This window comes from Mus caroli, unplaced genomic scaffold (assembly GCF_978045245.1).
Source record: "Mus caroli unplaced genomic scaffold, Mus_caroli_1 scaffold_1, whole genome shotgun sequence".
In the NCBI taxonomy this organism is placed as follows: domain Eukaryota; kingdom Metazoa; phylum Chordata; class Mammalia; order Rodentia; family Muridae; genus Mus; species Mus caroli.
Genome location: NW_028227256.1, coordinates 1,345,917 through 1,372,506, shown reverse-complemented (window position 1 = coordinate 1,372,506; position 26,590 = coordinate 1,345,917). Strand labels below are relative to the sequence as shown.

Here is a 26,590-nt window from a genome sequence, read left to right as displayed (position 1 = left end):
GAAGATCTTTGAACTGATACCTGCTGGGAAGTGGAAAATGAGTTTTCCAATGGAGTGTCAGTGGGTATATCAACCATATTCCTGGGCAAGCCCCATGCCCAAGAGTAGTTGGCCAACATAAAACTCCATGTTACTTTTTCTGGGTGCTTTGTTTTGTTTTGTTGTTTTGTTTTGTTTTAGGAGATATAGAGAAAGAACATTAAGTTGGGTATAAAGGATCTGAAGGAGTTGGGGAAAGTAAACATGATCAAAATGTATGAAAAATTTTTAATAAAGGTAATTTTAAAACATCTTAACAAAACCAAATTTAAAGTTTACCTCTCAAAGAAGTTACTACTTCTCGGTTGCTCCTTACACCTGGTTTCACGATCCTAAATCTTCTGATTTTCTTAAAGGAAAAGAGTAGTTTTTATTTAGCACTTCAGAGTAAAATTAAAATGACATGATTGAGGAGTGACAGTCAGTGGCCCATGGATTGTAAGGCATGTCATGTGACAGAAGCTTTTAAGGTGACCTGAGACGTTGCTGAAAATTCAATTCTTAGGTTCTTATGTAGGGTAGGTAACCATACTAGTTTGTGTGGATTTGTTATGGTGTTGGTACAGAAAATCCCATGCCCTGTGTCTTGATTTTACTGCTGTGAACAGACACCATGACCAAGGCAAGTCTTATAAAGAACGACATTTAATTGGGTCTGGCTTACAGGTTCAGAGGTTCAGTCCAGCATCATCAAGGCAGGAACATGGCAGCATCCAGGCAGGCATGGTTCAGGAGGAGCTGAGAGTTCTATGTCTTCATCTGAAGGCTGCTAGCAGAATACTGGATTTCAGGCAGCTAGGATGAGGGTCTTAAATCCCACACGCATGATGACAGAGCTACTCCAACAGGGCAACACCTTCTAATAGTGCCACTCACTGGGCTGAGCATAAATAAACCATCACATCCTGGAAAACTCTTCCTCCTTGTTCAGTCTGCACATTTGGTGACGGATTGTTGCCTCCCCACCCTCCTGACTCAGAAACTGAGTATGACCATGCAGCATCAATTCTCTGTATCAGCCATGGTGACTCAAAGGTTGATCAGCAGTGAAGCATGAGGAGCCAAGAAGCAAGGCAGAGACCAGACCAGAGAGCCTATGCTGGCGTTGTGAAGCTTCATTCTAAAACTGTTCAGTCTTAGCTCATCAACTTAAGGAGTTTTAGTTCAGAGAAGCTATATTTTGCACAGTAAAAATGACTAGTAGTAGTTAAAAATTTCTATTATTTCCAATAAATAAAACTATATTTTATCCAATCTTACTTTGCAAGTTAATAGGAATTTAAACACTTAAAAAGAGATTTTATGAAAATAAAAAGTATTACTAACTCATAAAATATATGTTCTTGAAGATGATAGGTCTAGAATTGTGAATATAATTTCTAAAATCAAGGGTATTATACTATATTTATTTGGAAAATCATATTGAAATATGTCATAAAATAAAAAAATCTTTAAAACAATATTCTATTGAAACTATGTTAAAGGTTTATCATTATCTTCTGTTACAAGTAGATTTTTTTGGAAGCTTTAAGTTGCACAAAATTTATTTAGAATTAAGACCTGTTTCTCAAAGAATGCAATAATTCATGTACTATACATTTCCATTAATATATTTTATCTTCTTAAATCTGTTTAGGAAATGGCTGGTTTCTTGAGGATGTTGTGGTCAGCGATCCCACAACCAACCATGAGTATGCCTTCTTCTGTCACAGGTGTGTTTACATTGGCAAGTCAGCTCATAGGAGACATTTCTAAGTCCATGTATTGGTGAGAACTAGATAGCGTGTTAACTATTCCTTGCCACTAAAGTTTTGTTATATAATGTTTTCAAACATTAATCTTATTATTGATTTATTCTTTGGCAGTTTTAGTGGAATATATAATATATTGTCCTACTGATCTTACCACTTTCTATTACCTTTCCTTCATCCCACCAGTCTCTGCTCTCCTCCCACAGGTTGTCATCACATTTGTTGTTGTTGTTAGTTTTGTCTTTGCTTTGTGCCCCACTAGATTTAACCAGGCACACATGCACGAGTGTGTGGAGCTATTGACAACAAAGTTTTCCCAGCAGACATCGATTGTCCTTAGCATCCCCTGGGCATGGCTGCATGAATACCATCTATAACATATACATGTTTACAGACTTGGTCTTGTGCAGGCAACTACAGCAGTTGTAAGTTCATGAGTGTCATGGCCATGCCATATCTATTTCAAGTACTTCATGGCCTTGCCTGCCATGATGATCTTACATTATTTCTACCCACTGTCCCCATGATGTTCCTTAAACCTTGGAGGAGGTAATATGGGTTTTGTGTTTAAGGTTGAACACTCAAAAGGTACTTGCTCTTAGTATCTTGATAATTAACTCCAAGGTGCAAGTCCTTTGATCAAGTCTGAAGACATCAGTCCTCAGGGTCACTACTTCTATGGAGAAATATTATCAAATGTATGTACAATCATTCCTGATGATTGAAGTGGAATACTTTGGAAAAGTTTGATAGAGCTTAAAGCATGATTTTCCCATATATATTGGAGGAAAGTAAGAGTTGAAGATGTGAAAAGTGGCCTTTTTGATGAGGCTCCAACTGATCATCAAAAGTAATCAATTCATATAGTGAATTTTACTTTTAACCATTATACAACAACCTGCCCATTGTTAATTGGCCTTGACTGCTGACTCATTTCTTTAGCAGCAATCATAGATTTACAGTTTCTTTAGTATTCTTCTCCCCCACTTCTTGATGGAACCAATAGTAGCCATTTTCTAAATAACTGACTGGAGCCTGAACTGTAGTTGCTAGACAAAGAACAGGACAAAGCTCTTAGTCCAATGGATATGAAAACTACAGCATTGGCTGTTAGCGGTAGAACTGATGGACTCGGCTGTGGATTGAAGAAAACACTTAGTCTTTCACCCTTGCTGTCACTTATGGATTTTATTCTCCACCTGCAGTACTATCCCTTTATTAACTTAGTGTCCATGAACTTTCCCCCTATTCTTGCTGTCCATTATTTCTGTCTTGGGAAGATAAGTGCTGTGGACTGAGTAAACAACAACAACAAAAATCATCAAAAATAACTGACACATTTTTCTTTCCACAGATGGCTGGATGAAGGAGAAGATGATGGTAAAATTGTCAGAGAAATGTATGCTAGGGATAAGACTATTTCCTCCATGAGTGAGTATCACAAATGTACATTTTTTGAGAAATCATGTTTTAAAAGCAAGCACAGTATACTTGAAGTGAATCAACTTCCCCTTTATTTTTCCAGGAAAGAAGCTAGAACTTAAGAGAAAAGAAACAGTAAGATTTTGTTTCAACTGATTTATTACAAATAGTTTCAGATAGCTGTTGGATGCATTAAACAAAAGTAGTATGCCAATTTTAGTAAGGACTATTATTTAGTAGTTTTCTTTTCATATCTTCTCAGATAGTCTCTATTTTGTTTATGTTTTAGTGGGCTGCTGAGAGCTGGAAGTTTACGAAAGGAAATACTCTTCAGTTTTACAACAAGCTCAGTGGAGGATTTGTCCGTCTTCATCCAGATGGCACGGTCGATGCTGCTGGGGAGCAGACAGACAGATATGGTAGTTTTTCCATATGAAAAGGAGCATGTTGTTTGTTTAGAACAGTGACTGCAGTGAAGTCACATGAACTAACATGGGTGAAAACTGACAGAAATACTTCTGATTCATTCTGCATTTGCTTTTGTTTAAAATTGAACTACTTCATTATTTTGCATCCAGAAAATGTTTACTGTTGACAAATTTTTGAGATGGAAGTATGGTAGGATCTCAGCTTTGAATAAGGAAGTCTGTTAAACACATAGTAAGTAAAAGTAAAAGAACAAGTAGCAAGTGGCACAAAGATAGAAAACAATCATAAAACCAGTCAATTAGAGTATCTAGTAGGATGAGAGGAGTAGCTTGATCAAGAAAGTGAGCAAAGGAACAAACAGCAAGTAGCAGATAGATAAACATCATCAAATCAGGTGCTTACAACATGTAGCAGAAATGACTGACGAAGCCCGGTTTGGGTTTTCCAATTATCAGTCCTGAGTGGGACAGTGTTTCCCCCTCACTGAGGTGTCCTAGTTAGAGGGAAAAACAAAACAAACAGACAAACAAACAAACAAACAAACTTGAAAACTAATGCATCTAGTAAAGAGTTAGTATCTAAAATGTACAAGGAGCTCTGGCTGTCAACTAAATAATAGAAAATAACCTTACATCTAAATGTTATGAGAAGGTTACACTAGACCTTTTTTCTAAAGAAGATTTGCAAATGGCCAACTAGTCAATGATCAGAGTCATTCATCATCAGAGAAATGCTAATCAAAGTTAAAATGACATGTCAGCACATGGTGGTTAGCATGGCATTGCAAAAACAGATAAGCATGATGGTGAAGATATGGAGAAATGGAAATTCTGTTGATGGGAATGTCAGGACAGCCACTTGGGAAACTGTAGAGCGAGTTTACAAATATTAAATGTAGAAACAGTCTAATATTATGTGAAGTCATCTTGGAGCAGAAGGATTTCTGCAGGATCCCAAAATGCTGATCCTATAGGCCAGAGAAGAATGGTGGTACCCAGAGGAGTGGGTGGACAGAAGGTTGGATGTACAGGAAGAGTTGGTCAGAGCATGAAAATGAAATATGAAGAAAATATTGTTTAATTTTTTATTGGATATTTTATTTATTTACATTTCAAGTGTTATCCCCATTCATGATTTCCCCTCTACAAATCCTCTATCTCATCCTCCATTACCCTGATTCTGTGAGGGTGCTCCCCTACCCACGTACCCACACCCACTTCACTGCCCTAGCATTCCTCTATACTGGAACATCAAGCCTTGACAGGACAAAGGGCCTCCCCTCCCATTGATGCCAGATAAGGACCCTTCAGATCCTTCAGTCCTTCTCTAAACCCCTCCACTGGGGTCTATGGGCTCAGTCCAATTGTTGGCTGCAAGCAGATGATGCAATTTCATGAGGTTCATTTGTCAATTCTTGATCTTAAAGCACAAGCCATTGCTATTCTGTTTAGAAATTTTCCCCCTGTGCCCATATCTTTGAGACTTTTCCCCACTTTCTCCTCTATAAATTTCAGTGTCTATGGTTTTATGTGCAGGTCTTTGATCCACTTAGACTTGAGCTTTGTACAGGGAAATAAGAATGGATAAATTCACATTCTTCTACATGATAACCGCCAGTTGTGCCCGCACTATTTGTTGAAAATGCTCTCTTTTCTTCCACTGGATGGTTTTAGCTCTCTTGGCAAAGTTCAAGTGACCATAGGCGTGTGGATTCATTTCTGGGTCTTCAATTCTATTCCATTGATCTACCTGTCTGTCATTGTACCTGTACCATGCAGTTTTTATCACAATTGCTCTATAATACAGCTTAATGTCAGGCATGGTGATTCCACCAGAGTTTCTTTTATTGTTGAGAATAGTTTTTGCAATCCTAGATTTTTTATCATTCCAAATTAATTTGCAAATTTCACCTTCTATCTCAGCGAAGAATTGAGTAGGAATTTTAATGGGGATTGCATTGAATCTGTAGATTGCTTTTGGCAGGATAGGCATTTTGATTATATTAATCCTGCCCATCCATGAGTATGGGCAATCTTTCCATCTTCTGAGATCTTCTTCAATTTCTTTCTTCAGAGACTTGAAGTTCTTATCATACAGATCTTTCACTTCCTTAGTTAGAGTCACACCAAGGTATTTTATATTATTTGTGACTATTGTGAAGGGTGTTGTTTCCCTAATTTCTTTCTCAGTCCATTTATCCTTGGTGTAGAGAAAGGCCATTGACTTGTCTGAGTTAATTTTATATCCAGCTACTGCACTGAAGCTCTTTACTAGGTTTAGGAGTTCTCTGGTGGAATTTTTGGGGTCACTTATATATACTATCATATCATCTGCAAAAAGTGACATTTTGACTTCTTACTTTCAAATTTATATCCCCTTGATGTCCTTTTGTTGTCCAATACCTCTGGCTAGAACTTCAAGTACTATATTGAATAGGTAGGGAGAAACTGAGCAGCCTTGTCTAGTCCCTGATTTTAGTGCAATTGCTTCAATTTTCTCTCCATTTAGTTTGATGTTGGCTACTGGTTTGCTGTATATTGCTTTTATTATGTTTAGGTATGGGCCTTGAATTCCTGATCTTTCCAAGACTTTTACCATGATGGGTGATAGATTTTGTCAAATGTTTTCTCAGCATCTAATGACATGATCATGTGGTTTTTGTCTTTGTGTTTGTTTATATAGTGGATTACATTGATTGATGTCCATATATTAAACCATCCCTCCATTCCTGGGATGAAGCCTACTTGGTCATTATGGATGATCACTTTGATGTGTTCTTGGATTCAGTTTTGTGAGGGTTTTATATAGTATTTTTGCATCGATATTCATAAGAGAAATTGGTCTGAAGTTCTCTTTCACTGCTGGATCTTTGTGTGGTTTAGGTATCAGAGTACTTGTGGCTTCATAGAATGAATTGGGTAGAGTACCTTCTGTTTCTATTTTGTGGAATAGTTTGAGAAGAGTTAGAATTTGGTCATCTTTGAAGGTCTGATAGACCTCTGCACTAAACCCATCAGGTCCTGGGCTTTTTTTTTGGTTGGGAGATTATTAATGACTGCCTCTATTTCTTTAGGGGAATGGGACTCTTTAGATCATTAATCTGATCCTGATTTAACTTTGGTACCTGGTATCTTTCTAGGAAGTTGTTCATTTCATCCAGGTTTTCTAGTTTTCTTGAGTATAGCCTTTTTGTAGTAGGATCTGATGATGTTTTGGATTTTTTCAGGTTCTGTTGTTATGTCTTATTTTTTTTTGTCATTTCTGATTTTGTTAATTAGGATACTGTCCCTGTGCCCTCTAGTTAGTCTGGCTAAGGGTTTATCTATCTTGATGATTTTCTCAAAGAACAGCTCCTCATTTGGTTGATTCTTTGAAAGTTCTCTTTGTTTCTACTTGGATTATCTTCAGTGCTGAGTTTGATTATTTCCTGCCATCACCTCCTCTTGGGTGAATTTTCTTCCTTTAGTTCTAGAGCTTCTTGGTGTGCTGTCAGGCTTCTAGTGTATGCTCTCCTTAGTTTCCTTTTGGAGGCACTCAGGGCTATGAGTTTTCATCTTAGGACTGACTTCATTGTGTACCATAAGTTTGGGTATGTTGTGGCTTCATTTTAATTATACAATAAAAGCCTTTCAATTCTTTATTTATTTCATGCTTGACCAAGGAATCTTTGAGTAGAGTGTTGTCAGTTTCCGGTGAATGTTGGCTTTCTATTATTTATGTTGTTATTGAAGATCAGCCTTAGTCTGTGGTGATCATATTCATGGATATGGGATTCCTGGGATAATTTCTATATTTTTGTATCTGTGGAGGTCTGTTTTGTGACCAATTATAAGGTAAATTTTGGAGGAGGTACCATGTGGCACTGAGAAGTAGGTATATCCTTTTGTTTTAGGATAAAATGTTCTGTAGATATCTATTAAATCCTTTTGTTTCATATCTTCGGTTTGTGTCCATTTGTCTCTGTTTAGTTTCTGTTTCCAGGATGTGTCCATTGGTAAGAGTGGGGTATTGAAGTCTCCCACTATTATTGTATGAGGTGCAATGTGTGCTTTGATCTTTACTAAAGGTTCTTTAATGAATGTGGCTGCCCTTGTATTTGAAGCATAGATATTCAGAATTGAGAGTTCATCTTGGTAGATTTTAACTTTGATGAGTATGAAGTGCCCCTCCTTGTCTTTCTTGATAACTTTGGGATGGAAGTCAATTTTATTCGATATTAGAATGGCTACTCCAGCTTGTTTCTTCAGACCATTTGCTTGGAAAAGTGTTTCCCAGCCTTTCATTCTGAGGTAGTGTCTGTCTTTTTCCCTGAGATGGGTTTCCTGTAAGCAGCAGAATGTTGGGTCCTGTTTGTGTAGCCAGTCTGTTAGTCTATGTCTTTTTATTGGGGAATTGAGTTCATTGATATTAAGAGATATTAAGGAAAAGTAATTGTTGCTTCCTTTTATTTTTGTTGTTAGAGTTGGCATTCTGTTCTTGTGGCTGTCTTCTTTTTGGTTTGTTGAGGGATTACTTTCTTGCTTTTTCTAGGACGTGGTTTCCGTCCTTGTATTGGTTTTTTTTCTGTTGTTATCCTTTGAAGGGCCGGATTCGTAGAAAGATAATGTGTGAATTTGGTTTTGTCATGGAATACTTTGGTTTCTCCATCTATGGTATTTGAGAGTTTTATTGGGTATAATAGCCTGGGCTGGCATTTGTGTTCTCTTAGGGTCTGCATAACATTTGTCCAGGATCTTCTGGCTTTCATAGTCTCTGGTGAGAAATCTGGTGTAATTCTGATAGGCCTGCCTTTATATGTTACTTGACCTTTTCCCCTTACTGCTTTTAATATTCTATCTTTATTTAGTGCATTTGTTGTTCTGATTATTATGTGTCGGGAGGAATTTCTTTTCTGCTTCAGTCTATTTGGAGTTCTGTAGGCTTCTTGTATGTTTACAGACATCTCTTTCATTAGGTTAGGGAGTTTTCATCTATAATTTTGTTGAAGGTATTTATAGGTCCTTTAAGTTGGGAATCTTTGTTCTCTTCTATACCTATTATCTTATGTCTTTCTTAAAGTCTATCATCTTCATGAAATATGTTTTAAAATCAGACTCTTGCTTTTCTGGTGTGTTCGAATACCCAGGGCTTGCTGTGGTGGGAGAACTGGGTTCTGATGATGCCAAATAGCCTTGGTTTCTGTTGCTTTACTTGCCTCTCACCATCTGGTTATCTGTGGTGTTAGGTGGTTTTGCTGTCTCTGCCTGTGGCTTATCCCTCCTGTAAGCTTGTTTGTCAGCACTCCTGGGAGAGAAGTTCTCTTCGAGACAAATTTTGGTATGGAGAGCTGTGGCATATGATCAGCTCAGGGGCACAGACAGAAACCAGAAGGATCCTGTATCTGGCTATCTCTGGCTGTACCTTGGCTCCTGTGTCCTGATGGCTTTGGGTGTGATCCCTCTTGGGTCAGGAATTTGAGTAGAATTGGTGGTCTCACCTGTGCTCTCAGGTGTTTTAGCACTCTTGGGATACCAGCCTTCTCCTGGCAGGACCTGGGTATGGAGAGTTCTGCTCTCAGGTGTGTCAGCACTCCTGGGAGAATTGCTCTCTCTTGGTGGGATCTGGGTACAGAGAGCTGTGGTACTGGGTCAGTTCCAGGAGCAGATAGAATCCGGAAGGATGCTATCACAGATTGCTACTTGGTTTTTGTGTCTGAAGGTTCCAGGTGGTTCCCTCTTGGCCCAGGAATTTGAGCAGAAATGGTGGTCCTATCAGTGCTCACAGGTGTGCCTGCACTCCTGGAAGACCAGATCTCTTTCTGTGGACCCTGGTATGGAGGCCTGTGGTTCAGGGTCAGCTCTGGGTGCAGATGCGAAAATATTGTTTATAATGGTGAAAGATCTAGAGAGAGTAGGCAAATGATTGCTGGGATCAGAGTGAGGAAGAAAAACTTGGAAGAACTAGGGAGTGAGGGATCAGAAATGATTACCAGTGATTTGGGGATAAAAAAAATGTTCTAAATTTGACTTGTGAAAATGGTTGCACAACTTTTTAAACACTTCTTTTAAATGAGTGAATTAATGAACTGGATAGTGTATTTCACAGTTTGATTTCTGTGCCTGTGATAAACCCCATTATAAAAAACAACTCAGAGGAGGAAAAGGTTTACTTTATCTTACAGCTTACAAGGAGAGTGAAGGCAGAAACTCATGGCAGGGACTGGAAGGCCAGAAACATGTAGAAAATTTGTTCACTGGCTCACTTTCTCTGGGTTATACTCAGGCTAGCTTTCTTACACAAACCAGGGTCATCTGTAGGTGGGGCCTTCCCATAACAATCATCAATAAAGACCGTTCCCTACAGACATTGCCTTAGCCAATCTGATCTGGACATTCCTTTGATTGACTCTCCCTCTGCCAGGTGACTCTTGGCAATGTCAACATGAAGATAAAAACTAACCAGGACACTATTCATTATATCTCAATAAAATACTAAAAATAAGTGATGTGTTGGAAAGCCTGCCCGGTGGTTAAGAACATTTACTGCACTGGCAGAGGACCCAAGTATGTTTCTTGCTCCCATCTGGTGGCTCACAATCTTCTGTAACTTTAGTTACAGGGGATCTGATGACCTCTTTTTTTTTCCCATAAGTATTAAGAATGTACACAGTACACATACATAGATAAAGGGAACATACTCATACACATGAAATATTTAAAACAACTTTTTCAAAGATGGAATAAAATAATTATAATGTTTAAATATAATATAATATTTAAATAATATAATATAATGTTTAAATAAAATATAACATACTTTAATGGATTTAGATTTTGCTACTTATGGAATCATTAAATTAAATGGGAAATTAAACTAAATATCTGTAGGAATGGCTTCCTAATCTTAGATACTTCTATCATTACTTCATTAGTTCACTTAATTATTGAATCCCTGAGTTTATTGATGAGAAAGCTGAGATAAGTTACACAACCGCACATTGGACTGCCATCAGGAGTTCTGCCTCCTAGTTCCCTCTTCATTTCCATAACATGCCAATCTCTAGGACTGTCTGTAATTACTCACTAGTATAGTTTAATTTACAAACGTATTTATTTATTAACCATAAAAATGCATTTTACTGGGTAGACAAAATGTCAGTTAAACATTAAATTAAGCAAATGTCTTTCAAATTTGAATAGTCTTCAAAACCTCTCACTTTTAAAACTATGACTTTAAATTAATTTAAATTGTAAATACATAATAAATTACTTTTTAATAAGGGAGTCAGTAGTTATTTTCCTTATCAGCCCTAGCTCTTAGCTTATTTAGCCATGAAGTAAAGTATAATAAAAGTATAAATATAGAATTTACAAATTGCATTGCTTGATGCTATTGAATATGTACATATAATAAGTTGAGTAGCTCCTTGTCAAACATTGAGTTTAGAAACTTATATTACTGAATAGTTACTATAACCCTCCCTTATTTGATACATTTTAAGTAGCTTCAAGGTTTTAATTAATGCAAAGTGGGCTATGTTGGTAGCATAGACATGAAAGGAGTTCAATTTAGAAAATCAAATTTTTTTACAATGAAATAATTCTATATTCATCTACAATGAAATAATAAATGCATTAGGAAATGAAATGAATCATGGCTAAGAAGCCTTTTATTTTAAATGTTATTTTATTCAAATTCATTATACCTCAGTAAACCAAAGTACATACCATATATTATGAATTTTGAAATAAATTATTGGAAATATTTTACCTTTTTACTAGTTACAAACATTAAGTTGAAATATATAAAATATACCATTATATTTCAGTATATAATAGAAGGAAAATGAGCTTTTAAAGAATGCACTACTTGTGAAATAATTAAGAATATTTTTTAGGTCTCTTCGATGTGATTTTCAACAAAGGGAATATATGTGTTTTCCAAAGCCATGAGATGAGGCATCTCTCTCTTACCTTTGACAATGGAATGGTGAGTAGCTGTGACTTTTTGAGATATAGAGCACACTTATGTCATCCAGGCTGGCCTTCAACATTCGGTTTTTCAGCCTTGCCCTCTTGTGGGGATTAAAGGTGTGTTCTACCATGTCTGTATGTAGTACATTTTCTCTTTATTATGTATTGTATATGTCATATCTTACATAAGTTAATTTTATCAGAGGATCAAATTACATATTTCCCTTGACTTGTTATTTTTATTTCTGTATTAGGTTCAAGGGACTGAAACTACTATTTTGTTTCATCAACTTTTGAAAATTTGAGTCATAAATGGCCTTAAGTTTCAGCAATTGAAATAAACTGATAACATTAAAAAATTCAGGGAGCTTTCTGAAAATTGGGGATTATACTTTTAAGGGAAAAATCAAATTTACTCAATTCTGTTTTGTGTTTATTCTAGGTTTGAAAAGTCTTTAAATGTATGTACTGTCTTTAAAAGCAAGCATCACATTTCTTTTAAAATGAAATCACAAAGGGTAATTGATAAGCAGTGTGTTAAGCCCTAATGTGCATTATGGTGTTTAATATGTTAGTCTACCTGCCAAGAAAATTCATGCTTTACCATTTGACATGAAATAGAGAGTCTGAGGGTTCTAATGTAGTAGGCAGGCAATCTGCCTCACATTACATTTGTCTTACATAACATTTCATAGTATTATTAACTTGAAACTACATTTGGCTTAAGGAAAATCCCATTACATTAAATCATCTTCCAATGTCATTTTAGTCCTACATTTTGGCTGAATTATTAATTAATCTAACATTCTTTATAAAGTCATTTGGACTTTGTGTTTCATAGCACATGAAAAAGGCCTTAGTGGATGCTTAGTAAATAAGAATTCAGTGGATATGGTCTCAGTTAAATAAAAAGGTGAAAAGGGCAGGATATGTGTCTCAGTGGATAGTGTCTATAAAGCCCTATGCTTCATTCCAGTGCATGAACACGCACACACACACACACACACACACACACACACACACACACTTTTAAAAAGGTGACAAGATAATTCCATTACATTTTTTATTGTAAATTGTTATTCAGCAGGAGAGTTGACTGGTCAGGAATTCTGTCACTTACAGTCAGAGTTTATCTGTTTCATCAAGTCTCATCTGACATGGAGCCTCTGGCTTTATAGTTTGAGCCATTCTCCCCACTGTAGTGTTCTCATGGAATTTTAATGTTTTCTTTTTCTTCCTAAGACAAGGTTTCTCTGTATAGTTCTGCAATTCAGTTTATATCCAGGGTAGCCTTGAACTCAGAAATCCTCCTGTCTCTATCTCCTGAGTGCCTGGATTAAAGGCATGGTGCCACTACTGTCCAGTTTTGAATTTTCTGAGTATCTGTCAGACTTGGCTAGACAAACTTTCTCTAGATAAAGACTGGTTGGTAGCCCTAGAGTCTTAGGCCCAGACATTCAGGAGTTATTAATGAGTCCTGCTTCCCCAATGGGGCACACAACGTATAGAATAGGTTCTCAAATGTGTCCACAAACAGGAATTGTTCCTCCTAAAGTTGGTTTCATAGTTTAAAAGCAAAAGATAGGAATGAGACAAAAATCATTGTTAATTTCACTGCTCAGATCCAAGTAGTCCTAAGATAGGTGGATTTAAATCATTAAATGAAGAATAAGTAGGGATGAACTGCATATTACATCTCATGAAATCACCCCGGTGATTTTTATGTAATAGTCTTTCATGGGTTCTTGCTTCCAAGAATGTCCTTGGAACAAGTCACTGCCAGCACTGCTGGGTAATAAAAGTCACAGTGACAACAGCGTGAACAATATGCATAGTTCAACGGTTTTATAGAACACACATGTATACCAAGAGATTTTAAACTCTTTTTTTTTTCCTGCTAATTAAGGGTTGGTTTCTCTCTCTCTCTCTCTCTCTCTCTCTCAATCTCTCTCTCTCTCTCTCTCTCTCTCTCTCTCTCTCTCTCTCTCTCTCTCTCTCTCTCTCTCTCTCTCTCTCTCTCTCTCTCTCTCTCTCTCTCTCTCTCTCATTCTCCTTTAGGTTGGCGGAGGAGCCCACCCTGAGCTGCAGGTGCTTTATCAGCCCAACCGGTGTATGCTGCTTGAGTCCGTGCTGCTTCCTGGCCACACCCTGACTGTTGATCGTCACGGCAAAGTGACTGATGAGTCCTCTGCAGGCTACGCAGAGATTTCAAAAGAATTCTTAGTTTTTGTTAAGGTAAACTTAATGAAAATCATCAGGGTTTATAGATCAAGTCTCAGCCTCTGACTTACTGAATGTTTTAGAGGTTTCTTATACTGCAGTAATCAAATATCTTTCCACTAGGGGGCATTGATGGTATTACCATTTTGTTTAATGACTTTAAACGCACTGGGGCCACATTGTAGCAGCATTGAGGCCTTTCTTTCTTTCTTTTCTTTTCTTTTCTTTTCTTTTCTTTTCTTTTCTTTTCTTTTCTTTTCTTTTCTTTTCTTTTCTTTTCTTTTCTTTTCTTTTCTTTTCTTTTCTTCTTCTCCTTCTCCTCCTCCTCCTCCTCCTCCTCCTCCTCCTCCTCCTCCTCCTCCTTCTTCTTCTTCTCCTTCAGATGTATCAATTTTTACTCCTGTGAAAGCTAAGTATATACCACCTGGTCAGTTCTACCATCAATGCAGTTTGGGTGCTCCAACTCACTATTCTGGCTTGGTAATTCTCTAGAAATTCTCCCATACTCACTGATGCAATCATGCTCACAGTTTCAGTATATCACTGAGAAAAGCTATAGATCAAATCTGAGAGGTGAGAGAAATATAAAAACAGTAAACGCAGAACTTGCCCTGTGGAGTCAGAAAGAGGTGATTTCTCAGGGATGGCTAGGGGAGGCATAGCTTTGTGGACCAGGAACCCTCACATGAGCATTAGTGTTTAGATTCCAAACTGATGGAGTCCATGTGACTGGTCTTAGTTTCCAGGCTCTCAGAAGGTTAACTGACTGACAAGGTATGACACAAAAATTCCTACCCCAATTCACACTTCTACTTTGTGGCTGGCACAAGGCCTCCATACAAAATCAGACACTTCTATCAGGTATGATACTCCAAGGGCTTAGTGATCACAGGTCAGAAACTGAGGCAAAGACCCCTTTCGGATAATGTTAAATTCTTTACTGCCCTGCTCCTTTCAGCATTAACATCACTTGTGTGTGTCCCTATGATTATATATAACTATAATTTACTTGATAGTTTTCTAGAGGGATAAACATACCTTCTTTTGTTCCCCATGTTGATACCTTGTGATTCTGAGATTTCACACTTTTGAAAATCCACATGGCTAATCTTAGCCAATTCTTTGTAGTGCTAATATATTCCTGATTAAATTTCAAGATATTTTTATTCCTTCTGAAGATAAATTATATAGGATTATTTAAGTATATTTTAGTTGTATTTGCTATCTTTTTTTCATTCTTTCCTATATCCATCTATTTAACTAATATTCATATAATGCTTCCTATAATTCAGGAACCCAGTAAGTATTTGTTTAATTTTGCTTTATATGAATATGAAAATTATTTGCTTATAGTATTAAATTTTCATAAGAGAATTGTTTGTTTCGGTACCTTACTTTTCAAAGTGTCTATAGTATCTGGATATTACTCTGGGAATAACTAATCATAGATATAAATCCATCTACACATTCTTATTCACTATTACTACAGTTAAATTCTTTCTTTTGTTCATTTTCATTTTCCAGCTGCTGTTAAGATCCTGGTCACTGCACCCTTCCCAGAGCCATCTACTCCTGGCAGAATGAAAGCCTTGCACTTACTGCTTTTCTGTTTATTTCTCCAAAGGGTGTATTCCTCAGCAGTGCTGTGGTTATACTTGCTACAAACTTGTGTCAGGCCCTGTGTCTGCAGCCCAATGGGACCTGCACAGGAGCAGGGAACCAGTCAGAACAATCCCACTGGAGAGTGCATAGAATCAGTTCTGGGATCTGCATGTTTGAAAGTGTGAAAACTGCACAAATGTATCTGAGGATTAAGGATGGGTACTGTAATGGAATGGTAAGTGTCCCTTATTCCTCCCAGAAATGTTTAGGGTGTTTCTCTGTAATAGCTAAAGGATAGATCTTTCTGAGTGCATTGATTTTAACTTTTACCTACAAATACTTTGGAAATTGGATATGATGTGTGATATGTTACCTTTATCTGGTGTTTAAGTAAATGCAGAGGGTAGCTGAGAGCCTGCTGTGCTTAGACAAAGACTCAGTTCACAGAGACTTTGAAATATTGCATAAATACAAAGCACTGGGAATTATGGTTGTGTTCAAGGAGATTGTGATGCCAAAGACTCTGGTTGGAAGATGGAGTCTTCTTTTCTTCTCACCTTACCTATATCTTCCCTCTTCTCCACTTTCTTAACCTTTCCATTCCAGTTAAGCTTGAACTCATGACCCTGTCCTATTGCCTCAATTTGCTGAGTGACAGGCTTTCAGGCATGTGTAGTCACCACACCTGGTTGAATGTCTACCTTTCTAATGAGCTCTCTGATCTTGCTGCTGTTACTGATCTGCAAATCTCCATAAACCAAGCCTCTAAAAGGTTCCAGCCCATTGTTTCTTTACTCTTATTAGTGCCTGAATCCTCTCCACTGGAAAACCCACACACTATTAGCAAGTAATTGTAAATTCTAAGTGATGTCAAGGCTTTAGCAATCTTGAGCCTTAGGACAGCTATTGAAAGGAATATAAATGAATAATTTTCCTTGGGTGAGGGGCATATATGATTCTTCTTTTGTTAATTGATTTTTGAATCTCATTATATAGCCCTAGATAGCCCGGAACTTGCTTCATACACCAGGCTGGTTTCAAATGTAAGAAAATCTAGATGTTTCTTCTTCTAAAGTGCTGGAATTAATGTTATATCACTGTTCCTAGCAAAAAATTAATTTCCATATTAATCTCTCCCCATCTATTTTTATTAGAAACAGTTTAGTTGAAACAAACAACATAACTTACAGAATGACTCTCTCTCTCTGTCCTATACCTATATATGATTTGTTAGAATGACTTACAGGCTGTGGTCCAGCTAATCCAACAATTCTTGTTATAAATGGAAAGTCTAAGAATCTAGTAGTTCTTCAGTGCTTTTAAGGCTGGATGCCTTACATGGTCTTCAGTATATTCTCGAGAAGTAGGCTCTAATGCCAGTGAAGAAACGGGCTTGCTAGCAAAGTGAGAACAAGTAGGCAACAAGCAAAAGCTTCCTTCTTCCATGTACTGATATAGGCTTCCAGCAGAAGGCATGGCCCAGATTAGAGGTGGGATTTTAAAGATCAGGATTAATGGTGTATCTTCCTACCTCAAAGGTTTGAAGTAGATCTTCCCACTTCATATGAAGCAAAAACTCCTCATATTTGTGCCCTGCATTTGGGGGATTTAATTGATTCCAGGTATCATTGAGTTGGCAACCAGGAAGAGCCATCAATTGAGAAGTTCTTCTTCCAAGTCTGACACTTGGCTAAATGTGGGATTATACCTGAGTTTCTGCAGATAGTGAGAGGACCAACTAAGCACTTCCCAAATCCTCTAGGTTCCTGTCTTAGCTCTACACATGAAGGTATATACCTAATACTAGCAATTAAAAATGTTTGTGCACACATTCACTGTTGTGGATAGCCCTGGGGTTGCTTGTATTTGATGCTAATTCTACTCTCGTGGGAGGGGCTGCAAAGGAGGGATGAGTCACATACTCAGATGAGTTCTTGTGAACCATCCCCTAATGAATAAAGGAGCCAATCTCTGGGCTAGTAGGTGGGACTTCAGAGTTGGACAGAGGAAGAGAAGAAGCAGGAGAAAGTTAGGGCTTTTTGGATGGGGACAGCATTACCATGAGATAAGAACAGGCTGACCATATTGCCGGGGCAGAGAGTTGCTGGCACCAGCACGGACATGTGATGGTTCATTTTTAATATTTCCTGTAACAATTCACATTTAATTGACATTCCCAATCATAATAAAATCACTTATACTATCATTTCACAGACAGTGCTAAGTTAAAGAGATGAAGAATCTTGCTTGACCTGTCCAGCAGGTCCAGTTATTCGAGGGTCTCGAGGGGACCTTCTCCTAAGAACTAAATTGGGGGTAGAGAGAAACGAGAACCTTGTGTAATGAACGACACATGGAAGCAGTCTGAGTAACATCAAGGTCTCACTGTATTAGCAAGGCTCAAGGTTTAAATGCACAAGCAAAAGAGGAAGTACTTCTCAGCAGGAGGGATGGGGTAGCAGAAATATTTCTTTTGGCGACTACATGGGTAAGCAGGAACTTGGTGGTATCAGGGTCCATCTTGAGGTCAGGACATCTGGTGCTGATTTAGGGCTGGAATAATCTGTGGTTGTTCTCGGAGCGGTGCGTTGGTGGCCTGCTTTTGACCCCCTTTTCTTCTCGGGAGGAGAGGCCCAATTCAGAGATCAGGACAATTGTGTTGTCTTAATAGCTCCCAACACTTGCTCATGATCTTTCAAAAAATAGACAGGCTAATTGGAATAAAATAGGTAATATTACAATGAAGGCATGGACTATTTATATATGGTATCATCAAATGCTCATCCATTCTATAGGAGGAGTATCTGATAACTGTTTTCTCTTCATATTGTTAATAAGCACAAGCTGTGCCAACCTTGAATTAATATGTGCTGTGGTGTGAATGTTGGAAATTACTAGGCAGAGTTATTGGGATACAAATAAGTATGGCTTTTATGTAGGGATTGGTCAACATTGGCAATCTGTACCTACTCTGGACAGCAAACATAGGGACATGGATAGTGATCAATGATCGTTTTCTATTTGCTGCCTCACACTCTATATTAGATTTTCCTGCATCCAAGCAATATATAGTTGTGAGGGGAACTCACTGTATTAGATTGAGTAAGTTCTCAATACTGTATGCATGATGGAGAGCCAGAGAAATTGGTAGCTGTACAGGTCAAAAAAAAAAAAAATGGAAGCTTCAAAATGAGAGAGAAGTCCATGATGCAGCCCTAATTTCAGTTCAAAAGCTGATCCTCTAGAGAAACTGGTTATGTCAGTCAATATTAAAGGTTGTGGAAACCGATGTTTGGTATTCATTGGTATCAGGAACACAAAAATGCACACTGAGTGAGTGAGTGCTCTTTCTATTCATAATTGTACATCTACCTGGGCCCTGACTATTAGATGGTACTGTCAATGTTTAGGAAGATCTTCTCCACTTATACATCAGCCTTCTCTGGAAACTCTCTCCCCCACACTCATAAGTGTGACTGCTCAATCCATCCAACTGTTACACATGGTATTCTTTATGGGGTTTTGATTTCTACCCCCTTTGGTCTGAGCATTCCTTCTCTGTATCCACCATTTGATATTTCAGTATGCTGGTGATCTTGTTTCTATGTGAATATATGTTCCCTGCAAATTTATAGTATTATCTTTCTCTCTTATACTAACCACTCCCCATTGTCATATTTTCCTGCTCATCTTCCTTCTTTTCCTTATTGATTTTTGTGCAAAAACCATATCAGCTTTATTTCACTAGGCTATTACAACGAAAAAAAAAAAGATTAGATCCTGGTGAGGTAGTGCACATTGTAACCTCAGAATTCAGCATCATCTCAAACTGTACTCCAGCTGAGATACATACATACATACATACATACATACATACATACATACATACAACAGAATTTCAACCCAAATATTCTCTTATAAACTTATTTCACAATTTAAAAGCAGCACAGACATCTGTAGAATTTGCTTCTTGACAAAAAAATCAAGCAAAACTCTCAATGAAATATATAGTAATAAAGGTAAAGGTGCACATTTGAGGTGGCTAATCAGAATTTGATATGTAGAAAATTGGAAAAAAAAAGAATACAGACTATGAGGCAGAAATTTGCCAGGCCTTTGGAAGATTGGCATGGCAAATATTGATCCCACATATTGCTTCTTATAGATTAGGTCATTACTCTAAAACCTGCCAAGGTAACAGATTTGTGAAGCAGGAGCTAAACAGAAAAAGAGTCCATTATGGGGACCTGTATAAAAGGGCAAACCAGAAATAACAGTTCTATAGACATTCATGTCTTATTCCAATGCTGTATTTCAGTGTTTCTAGAATGAAGCTTGTGAAAACAGGAGTGAAGCACGTTGGGTAAGGTGGAAACAAGGTATTAGCTGGCTGTGAGTGACCATTTTATCTTTTTGCTGCTGGAATTGTGCTCCTGTCCCCTTGCCTGGGCCATGCGCTATGCCTTCCAGGCCAGGGCAGCCAGAGCATCTGGGTGACATAAGATAACTCATCCACTCCATAGCTACTCATCATCCAGCATAGAAGCATTCACTATTGAAAACAGGCTATGGCTCACCAGTTCAACATGGACCCAAGTCACATAAGTTGATCCTTGAGGGTTGGAGAGGAAATCTTGTTCCCATGTGTATTTTATAAATATGTGAATATTTTTGGCTTAAGATGAGTTTTAGAGATCTTTACAGCCTGTGAATCATAACTCAATTTCCTTTGCCCACCTACACCTAAAACTCAGGGATCAAACATCTCTCTGGCTTCTTTTTATTTCTCTTAAGAATTTTAAATATATTCTAGGAATGATTATTATATTGGATCATTATTACTAAAAGATTGAAGATGTAAAGTGATTATCTTGGAAGCCAGTGGCTCCTGAATGCTCTATAAACAGGAAAGTCCCACCACTTCTAGCCAGCAATGAGTTCTGTGATACTGTCACCAGATTGGCAAGCAAAGCAAAGGGAGGAGCTTCCTTCTCTGAAAAGATAGCTCTCACCTCACACTCACACTGTAATCTATCCATCGAGTACTCATTACCACTATTGTCATCATCATCATTGTGCTTAGTGGCAGCAATCACAAGCGGTTCAGTGGCTCTCACTCTCAAGCCTGTCTTCAGGACACTAACATGAGGTTTGCGTTCAGAGGGGTGGTCTAGAGCTATGAATAGTTAAGAAGCCTTTGTTAGGACATGATCTGGTTTACCATAAAAAAGTCATCACTTAAAAAGAATTTAATAGTTTTGTTCATTACTTAAGGGTAATACTTTAATTTGTTTTCCCAAATTTAATTAAAATATAATTTCACCATTCCAGGCTTCCCTCAAGGTCCTGCCACACCTCCCATTTCTCTCAAATTCATGGTATCTTTGTCTTTAATAACTATTGTTATATATATGTAAGTAAATATGTAATGCAGCCCTCTGAGTCATGTAATGTTGTTTGAATATATATTGTTTTAGTCCTGACTACTTGTATTGGGTAGCAAATTAGTGGACTCATCCATGGAGAGAACTAATTTCCCTTCTCTCAGCAATCATTAATTGCCTGTAGCCCTTTATCTACATTTGACCAGTTGTGGCTTTCTATAATGGTCACCATCTGTAGCAAACAGACACTTTTTGGTAAGGGTTGAGAGCTACACATAGCTGTGTGTATAAGGATAAATTTTAGACTGCACTTTGGAATTATGCTTATTCAGAAAAGTTCCAGTAGTATGTTCTCTACAATCCATAATCTCACTAGCCACATAGCTGGGCTTAGAGGAGTCTAATACCTCGGTAGTACTATTGGTTTCTTCCTTCCTTTGTCAGCTTACATGGCATATTTTGGCACTATGAAAAGTAGTCCTTAGAAGAATGTTTTTCAGTCAGATTCAGCTCAAAGTCTTCAAGTTCTATCTGCAACGTGCATGGTACCTTCAACAATAAAGACTTACCTTTAACTTCTAGGGAACAACCAAGGAAAACAACAATTGCCCCTTTTGTTTATTGTTAAGAAATGTTCAGGTACTTCCCTAGAGCATGTTCTACATGTTATAATGTGTTTAATGACTAAGTTTGGTTGTGTGACTTAAAAAAAATTTTTGTAAGGTTTTGGCAGTGAGTCTCTGTAGCCAAGATGCCTGTGTTCCTCTTTTCTTGTCACTATTAATGTGTAACAGTGAAGACCATCATTTCTCTTCTTGTATCTGACATGAGTCACTAGACTCTTTCTGAAATGACACTTCTTTGGAAAACAAATGAGAACATTACTATAGTTATTTTAGTTTGTATATGCTTAGAGGCTGAAGTAAAGTGTACAAACTGTCTCCAGGGGGATGTAAGATGTGCTCTGAGGTAAACGGTAATGCATGTTCATTTCCCTATGCTTTAACAGCCCAAGAGTACCTTGGTGAAAACTGCTACTCCACAAATACTGTAATAAATTGCATTGGATAAAAGCATGACTGTTTTCACTGTGTTTGCCAGCATACATCTGAGAACATTTTTTTTTTTGTATAGGTAAACACACCTTTAAAACAAGTGATGTTGATACTATAGCAAATGTTCCTATTTCTACCACCAGAAAAATGTTTATTCTGTAGGAGTAAATCACTTTAATAGTTTTTGCTGTAGTAGGGATTTAGGCTCATAACAAACAACATGTGATTCACTGAGGACAGTTATAAGGGAGTTACTTTCAAGAAGCCACAGGCTCAGGGCAACATGAATGGGCTCACTGGCTCCCTAAGAATGAGTACAAATTAAAAAAAAAAAACTTTAGTAGGAGTTAAAAGAAAATATTAATGTACCAATGTGTTAAGTATACCAAGGAGAACAAGAGACAGGCCCATCTTATAGCAACAGGATGCTCATGAAGAACATCTGCTGGGTTTGAAGAAACCAAGACTATTCTCTGGTTGAAGAGTTGTCCAATTTTTACTGTTCACTAAAAAGATACTTGAGATAAAACATTAAGGGCAGCTCATGTTTGTAAGAAGTTGAAATAACAAACAAGTATACATGAGTGCACACATACGTGTTTTATTTGAGTTATGGTGACGTATACAAGACTAGTAGACCAGAAAGTGTAAAACTTTATCAAGTTTTACTTGATTTTAGGCAAATAATTATAGATCATGTTTTACCTAATCAAACATTTTTGAAGAAATGTTTAATAAAGTCATACACAAATGCAGCCACATGCAAGGAAAAGTATTTCAGCTGAGTTTTCTAGCAAATGGCCTAACATTTAATGCAATTAAATATGTACATTAATTGTAATTAATTAAAATGTTATATTAATATTTAGACAATGGTCCACATATTAATTTTGAGGCTATACAGAAAGCCTTGAAGATAGCAACAATGATTTTCTGATCAGGATCAAACAGATTTGTTATAGAAATAGAACATCAGCTGATTCATTTTGGTCGAGAAAGTTGATTGGAACATTAGTAATAATGAATGTATTGATTCCATATTAATAGAATAAAAATGTCACATTTCCTTTTTTATTAAAATATCCCAAATGCAGAAGCCCTTACGTCTGACAGTTGCTTAACAAATACTGAATGAAAGAGAAGTTTAAAAATGTCACTTTGGGTGAAGTCACTAGGATTTTTCTTCTCTAACAAGCCACAGGGACATGATCATGGGATGCATGGTAAGAACATGCACTTGATACCATATGGTGACTTCATATATATTGTTATTGTTGCTAATATTAGGAGGCCACACAGGGTGCTTTTATATATAGAATGTACATACTTTATTTTACATCTGAATTCTTTTAACCAGTTGATATGGGGCTAGGGATGAAACAGAATTTTTATTTATTTGCTTAAAAATGCAGTAAGGGAAACTCTAATCCTAGAAATATTAAATTTAATTTTCAGTTTTTCACTTGAAGGATAAAAAGAAAATTCCTGGAGGTGCTACTGAAGAAATATAAACAATCATAAATTAGAGACTATAGAACATTAGAAATCCCATTTGAGTTGTACTTCATTTATATATCTGGAGGCTTAGAGGGGGACTGGTTTGAAAAGTAGTCAAGAGAAGTATCCTGGAGTGGTGAAATTTAGAGAAAAGAATCTCACTTTTTATTATCACAAAGAGAGAGAAAAACCAAATAAAATCAGCAAAATAGATATTTTTAACAGTGCTAACAAAGAGATGAGCTTTGTGAGAAGGCCTGCCTGTTGGTGGAGCTGTAGAAAAAGTAGGAAGGCTTGCCTTCTCTCAGTGTTTAACTTAATTAAAAAGAGTGTTATTCCCAGTATGAAAAAAATAACATTAGAAGTAGGGATGTGCTTTAGTGTTGGTAAGGAAGGTATGTCTCCAGGAAAAGTTCTGTAAATTGTGAATCAAGGGCAATTTTTGAGCTCTTTAGTAAAACATCACACCAGTATTCAATAGGATAGCTGTGTTATATTTGAGAATAAAATTAAAGTTCATAAACAAAACATACTTTGACTAAAGTCTGCAATGTACAAAAGTACAAACATAGTTCTAGTATATGCTGGCATGCACAGTTAAGCTGATTGAGTTTTCTTATTATTTTTATTGGTTATTTTATTTACTTACATTTCAAATGTTATCCCCCCTCCCCAAACTCCTATCCCATCCCCCATCTTCTGCTTCTATGAGGGTGCTCTTCCTCCCCATGCATCCACTTCCCCTATACTGGGGTATTGAGCTTCCTCAGGACCAAAGGCCTCCCCTCCCATTGATGCCAGATAAGGCAATCCTCTGCTACATGTGCAGCTGGAGCCATGAGTCCCTCCAGGTGTACTCATTGGTTTGTGGTTTAGTCCCTGGGAGCTCTGGGGTGGGGGGCAGTGTCTGATTGGTAGATATTGTTGTTCTTCCTATGGGGTGGCAAACCCCTTCAGCTCCTTCATTCCTTCCCCTAACTCCTCCATTGGGGTCCCTGTACTCAGTCTGATTGTTGGCTCTGGCAAAGCCTCTCAGGTGACAGCCATACCAGGCTCTTATCAGCAAGTGCTTCTTGGCATCAACAGTAGTGCCTGGGCTTGGTATCTGTGCATGGGATGGATCCCTACATGGGGCATTCTATCTGGATGGCCTTTCCTTCAGTCTCTGCTTCACTCTTTGTCCCTGATTTTTCTTTAGACAGGAACATTTCTGTGTTAAGGTTTTTGAGATGGATGGGTGGCCCATACCTCAAATGGGGGCCATGCCTATCCACTGGATATGGTCTCTAAAGCTTCTCGCTCCCCTCTCTTGGATATTTCAGTTAATGTCATCCCAGTTGGGTCCTGGAAGTCTTTTGCTTTTCTGGCATCTGGGACTTTCTAGTGCTACCCCTAGTTCCTCATCCCCACTGCTACCCACCTCTGTTCAATTTCCTGACCCTCTGTATCCCAGCCCCCAACTCCCTGACTCCTCCCAAACCTGATCCTGCTCCCCTTTTTCCTCACCCTCCTGTCTCCCTCCCAGGTCCCTCCTTTACTCTACCTGCTATGATTATTTTGTTCCCCCTTCTAAATAGGACTGAAACATCCTCACTCTGGTCTTCCTTCTTGATCTTCATATGGTCTGTGAGTTGTATTGTGGGTATTAGGAACTTTTTTCCTAATATCCACTTATCAGTGAGTACATACCATGTATGTTCTTTTGTGACTGGGCTATCTCACTCAGGATGATATTTTCTTTGTTATTTCTTTTATGTATGTATGTATGTATGTATGTATGTATGTATGTATTTAGGTTTTTTTGAGAAGGAGTTTCTCTGTGTAGCCCTGGCTGTCCTGGAGCTCACTTTGTAGACCAGGCTGGCCTCGAACTCAGAAATTCACCTGTCTCTGTCTTCCAAGTGCTGGGATTAAAGGCATGTGCCACCACTGCCTGGCAGGGTAATATTTTCTAAGTCCACCCATTTGCCTAAGAATTTCATGAAGTCATTGTTTTTAATAGCTGAGTAGTACTCCATTGTGTAAATGTACCATATTTTCTGTATCTATTCCTCTGATGAGGGACATCTGGGTTCTTTCCAGCTTTTGGCTATTATAAATATGACTGCTATGAATATAGTGGAGCATGTGTCCTTGTTATATGTTCGACCATCTTCTGGGTATATGCCTAGGAGTGGTATAGCTGGGTCCTCAGATAGTACTATGTCCAATTTTCTGAGGAACCACCAGACTGATTTCCAGAGTGGTTGTACCAACTTGCAATCCTATCAGCAATGGAGTAGTGCTCCTCTTTCTCCATATCCTCACCAGCATCTGCTGTCACCTGAGTTTTTCATCTCAGCCATTTTGACTGGTATGAGGTGGAATCTCAGGGTTATTTTGATTTGCATTTCCCTGATGACTAAGGATCTTAAACGTTTCTTTAGGTGTCTCTCAGCCATTTGATATTCCTCATTTCAGATTCTTTGTTTAGCTCTGTACCCCATTTTTAATAGGGTTATTTGTTTCTCTGGAGTCTAACTTCTTGAGTGCCGCAGACCCTCTGTGTTCCTTTGTCTGCATGGAATGAGTCTCTGGGGCAGGTGGGCAAGGAGTTGGTGGATGACAGACAGATCAACACATGAGATTGTGTAGAATCTGAATGTATTGTCACAAAGTGAACACCAATCTTATATAGTACAGAAAATTCAAAGGGTAGCAGGCAAAGTACATTGAAGTTACCTGATACAAAACAAAGAAATGACTTCAAAAGGCTTTACAGGAAACAGGTAGATGTTTACAGTAAAGATAAAGCAGTCCTGCCTAGGGTCAGCTTAGTGACAGGTAAGGATTTCACACTCTAGTGCTATACCTTTGATCCTTGTGAAGCTAGCACCAGGGGGTTCTTCTCTTAGCAGACCTCATGAATAATGCAATAACACAACCCCCCCTATTTCCTAGGCCTTGCTAAATTCTTATATGAGTATGACTTTTAAGTATCTGGAGAATCTCTATTTGTCAGAAGAATTCACCAACTTGCTTCTAATATGCAATGCAGCCTATACTGAAGATTTCTATCTCAGTAGGATTCCCTGGCTCTATTATGGTATTCCCTTGTTTGGGTGAGATTTGCTACTGTCCTTAGTAAATACTTTGCAGACAAGCTTTGAGCTACTGGCTCTGTTTTCTTGTAATGCTTAATTAGTTACTGAATAGGTTACTTCCTTACTGCATTCCTGCTGGATTCCAAGCTCGAAGGC

General features: G+C 37.8%; 1 protein-coding gene across 4 annotated transcripts in view; it reads left to right on the top strand.

Moving 5' to 3' along the window:
- Positions 1 to 26,590, top strand: part of Rp1 (RP1 axonemal microtubule associated) — a 408,574-nt gene that overhangs the window by 169,518 nt on the left and 212,466 nt on the right. For all 4 annotated transcript variants that reach the window (XM_085835373.1, XM_085835382.1, XM_029485010.2 and 1 more), the window contains exons 9-15: positions 1,676 to 1,751; positions 3,145 to 3,221; positions 3,316 to 3,347; positions 3,502 to 3,631; positions 11,518 to 11,609; positions 13,652 to 13,828; positions 15,438 to 15,650. In XM_085835373.1, the coding sequence (XP_085691499.1) occupies positions 1,676 to 1,751; positions 3,145 to 3,221; positions 3,316 to 3,347; positions 3,502 to 3,631; positions 11,518 to 11,609; positions 13,652 to 13,828; positions 15,438 to 15,650 (797 nt within the window). The remainder of the gene's footprint in view (positions 1 to 1,675; positions 1,752 to 3,144; positions 3,222 to 3,315; positions 3,348 to 3,501; positions 3,632 to 11,517; positions 11,610 to 13,651; positions 13,829 to 15,437; positions 15,651 to 26,590) is intronic.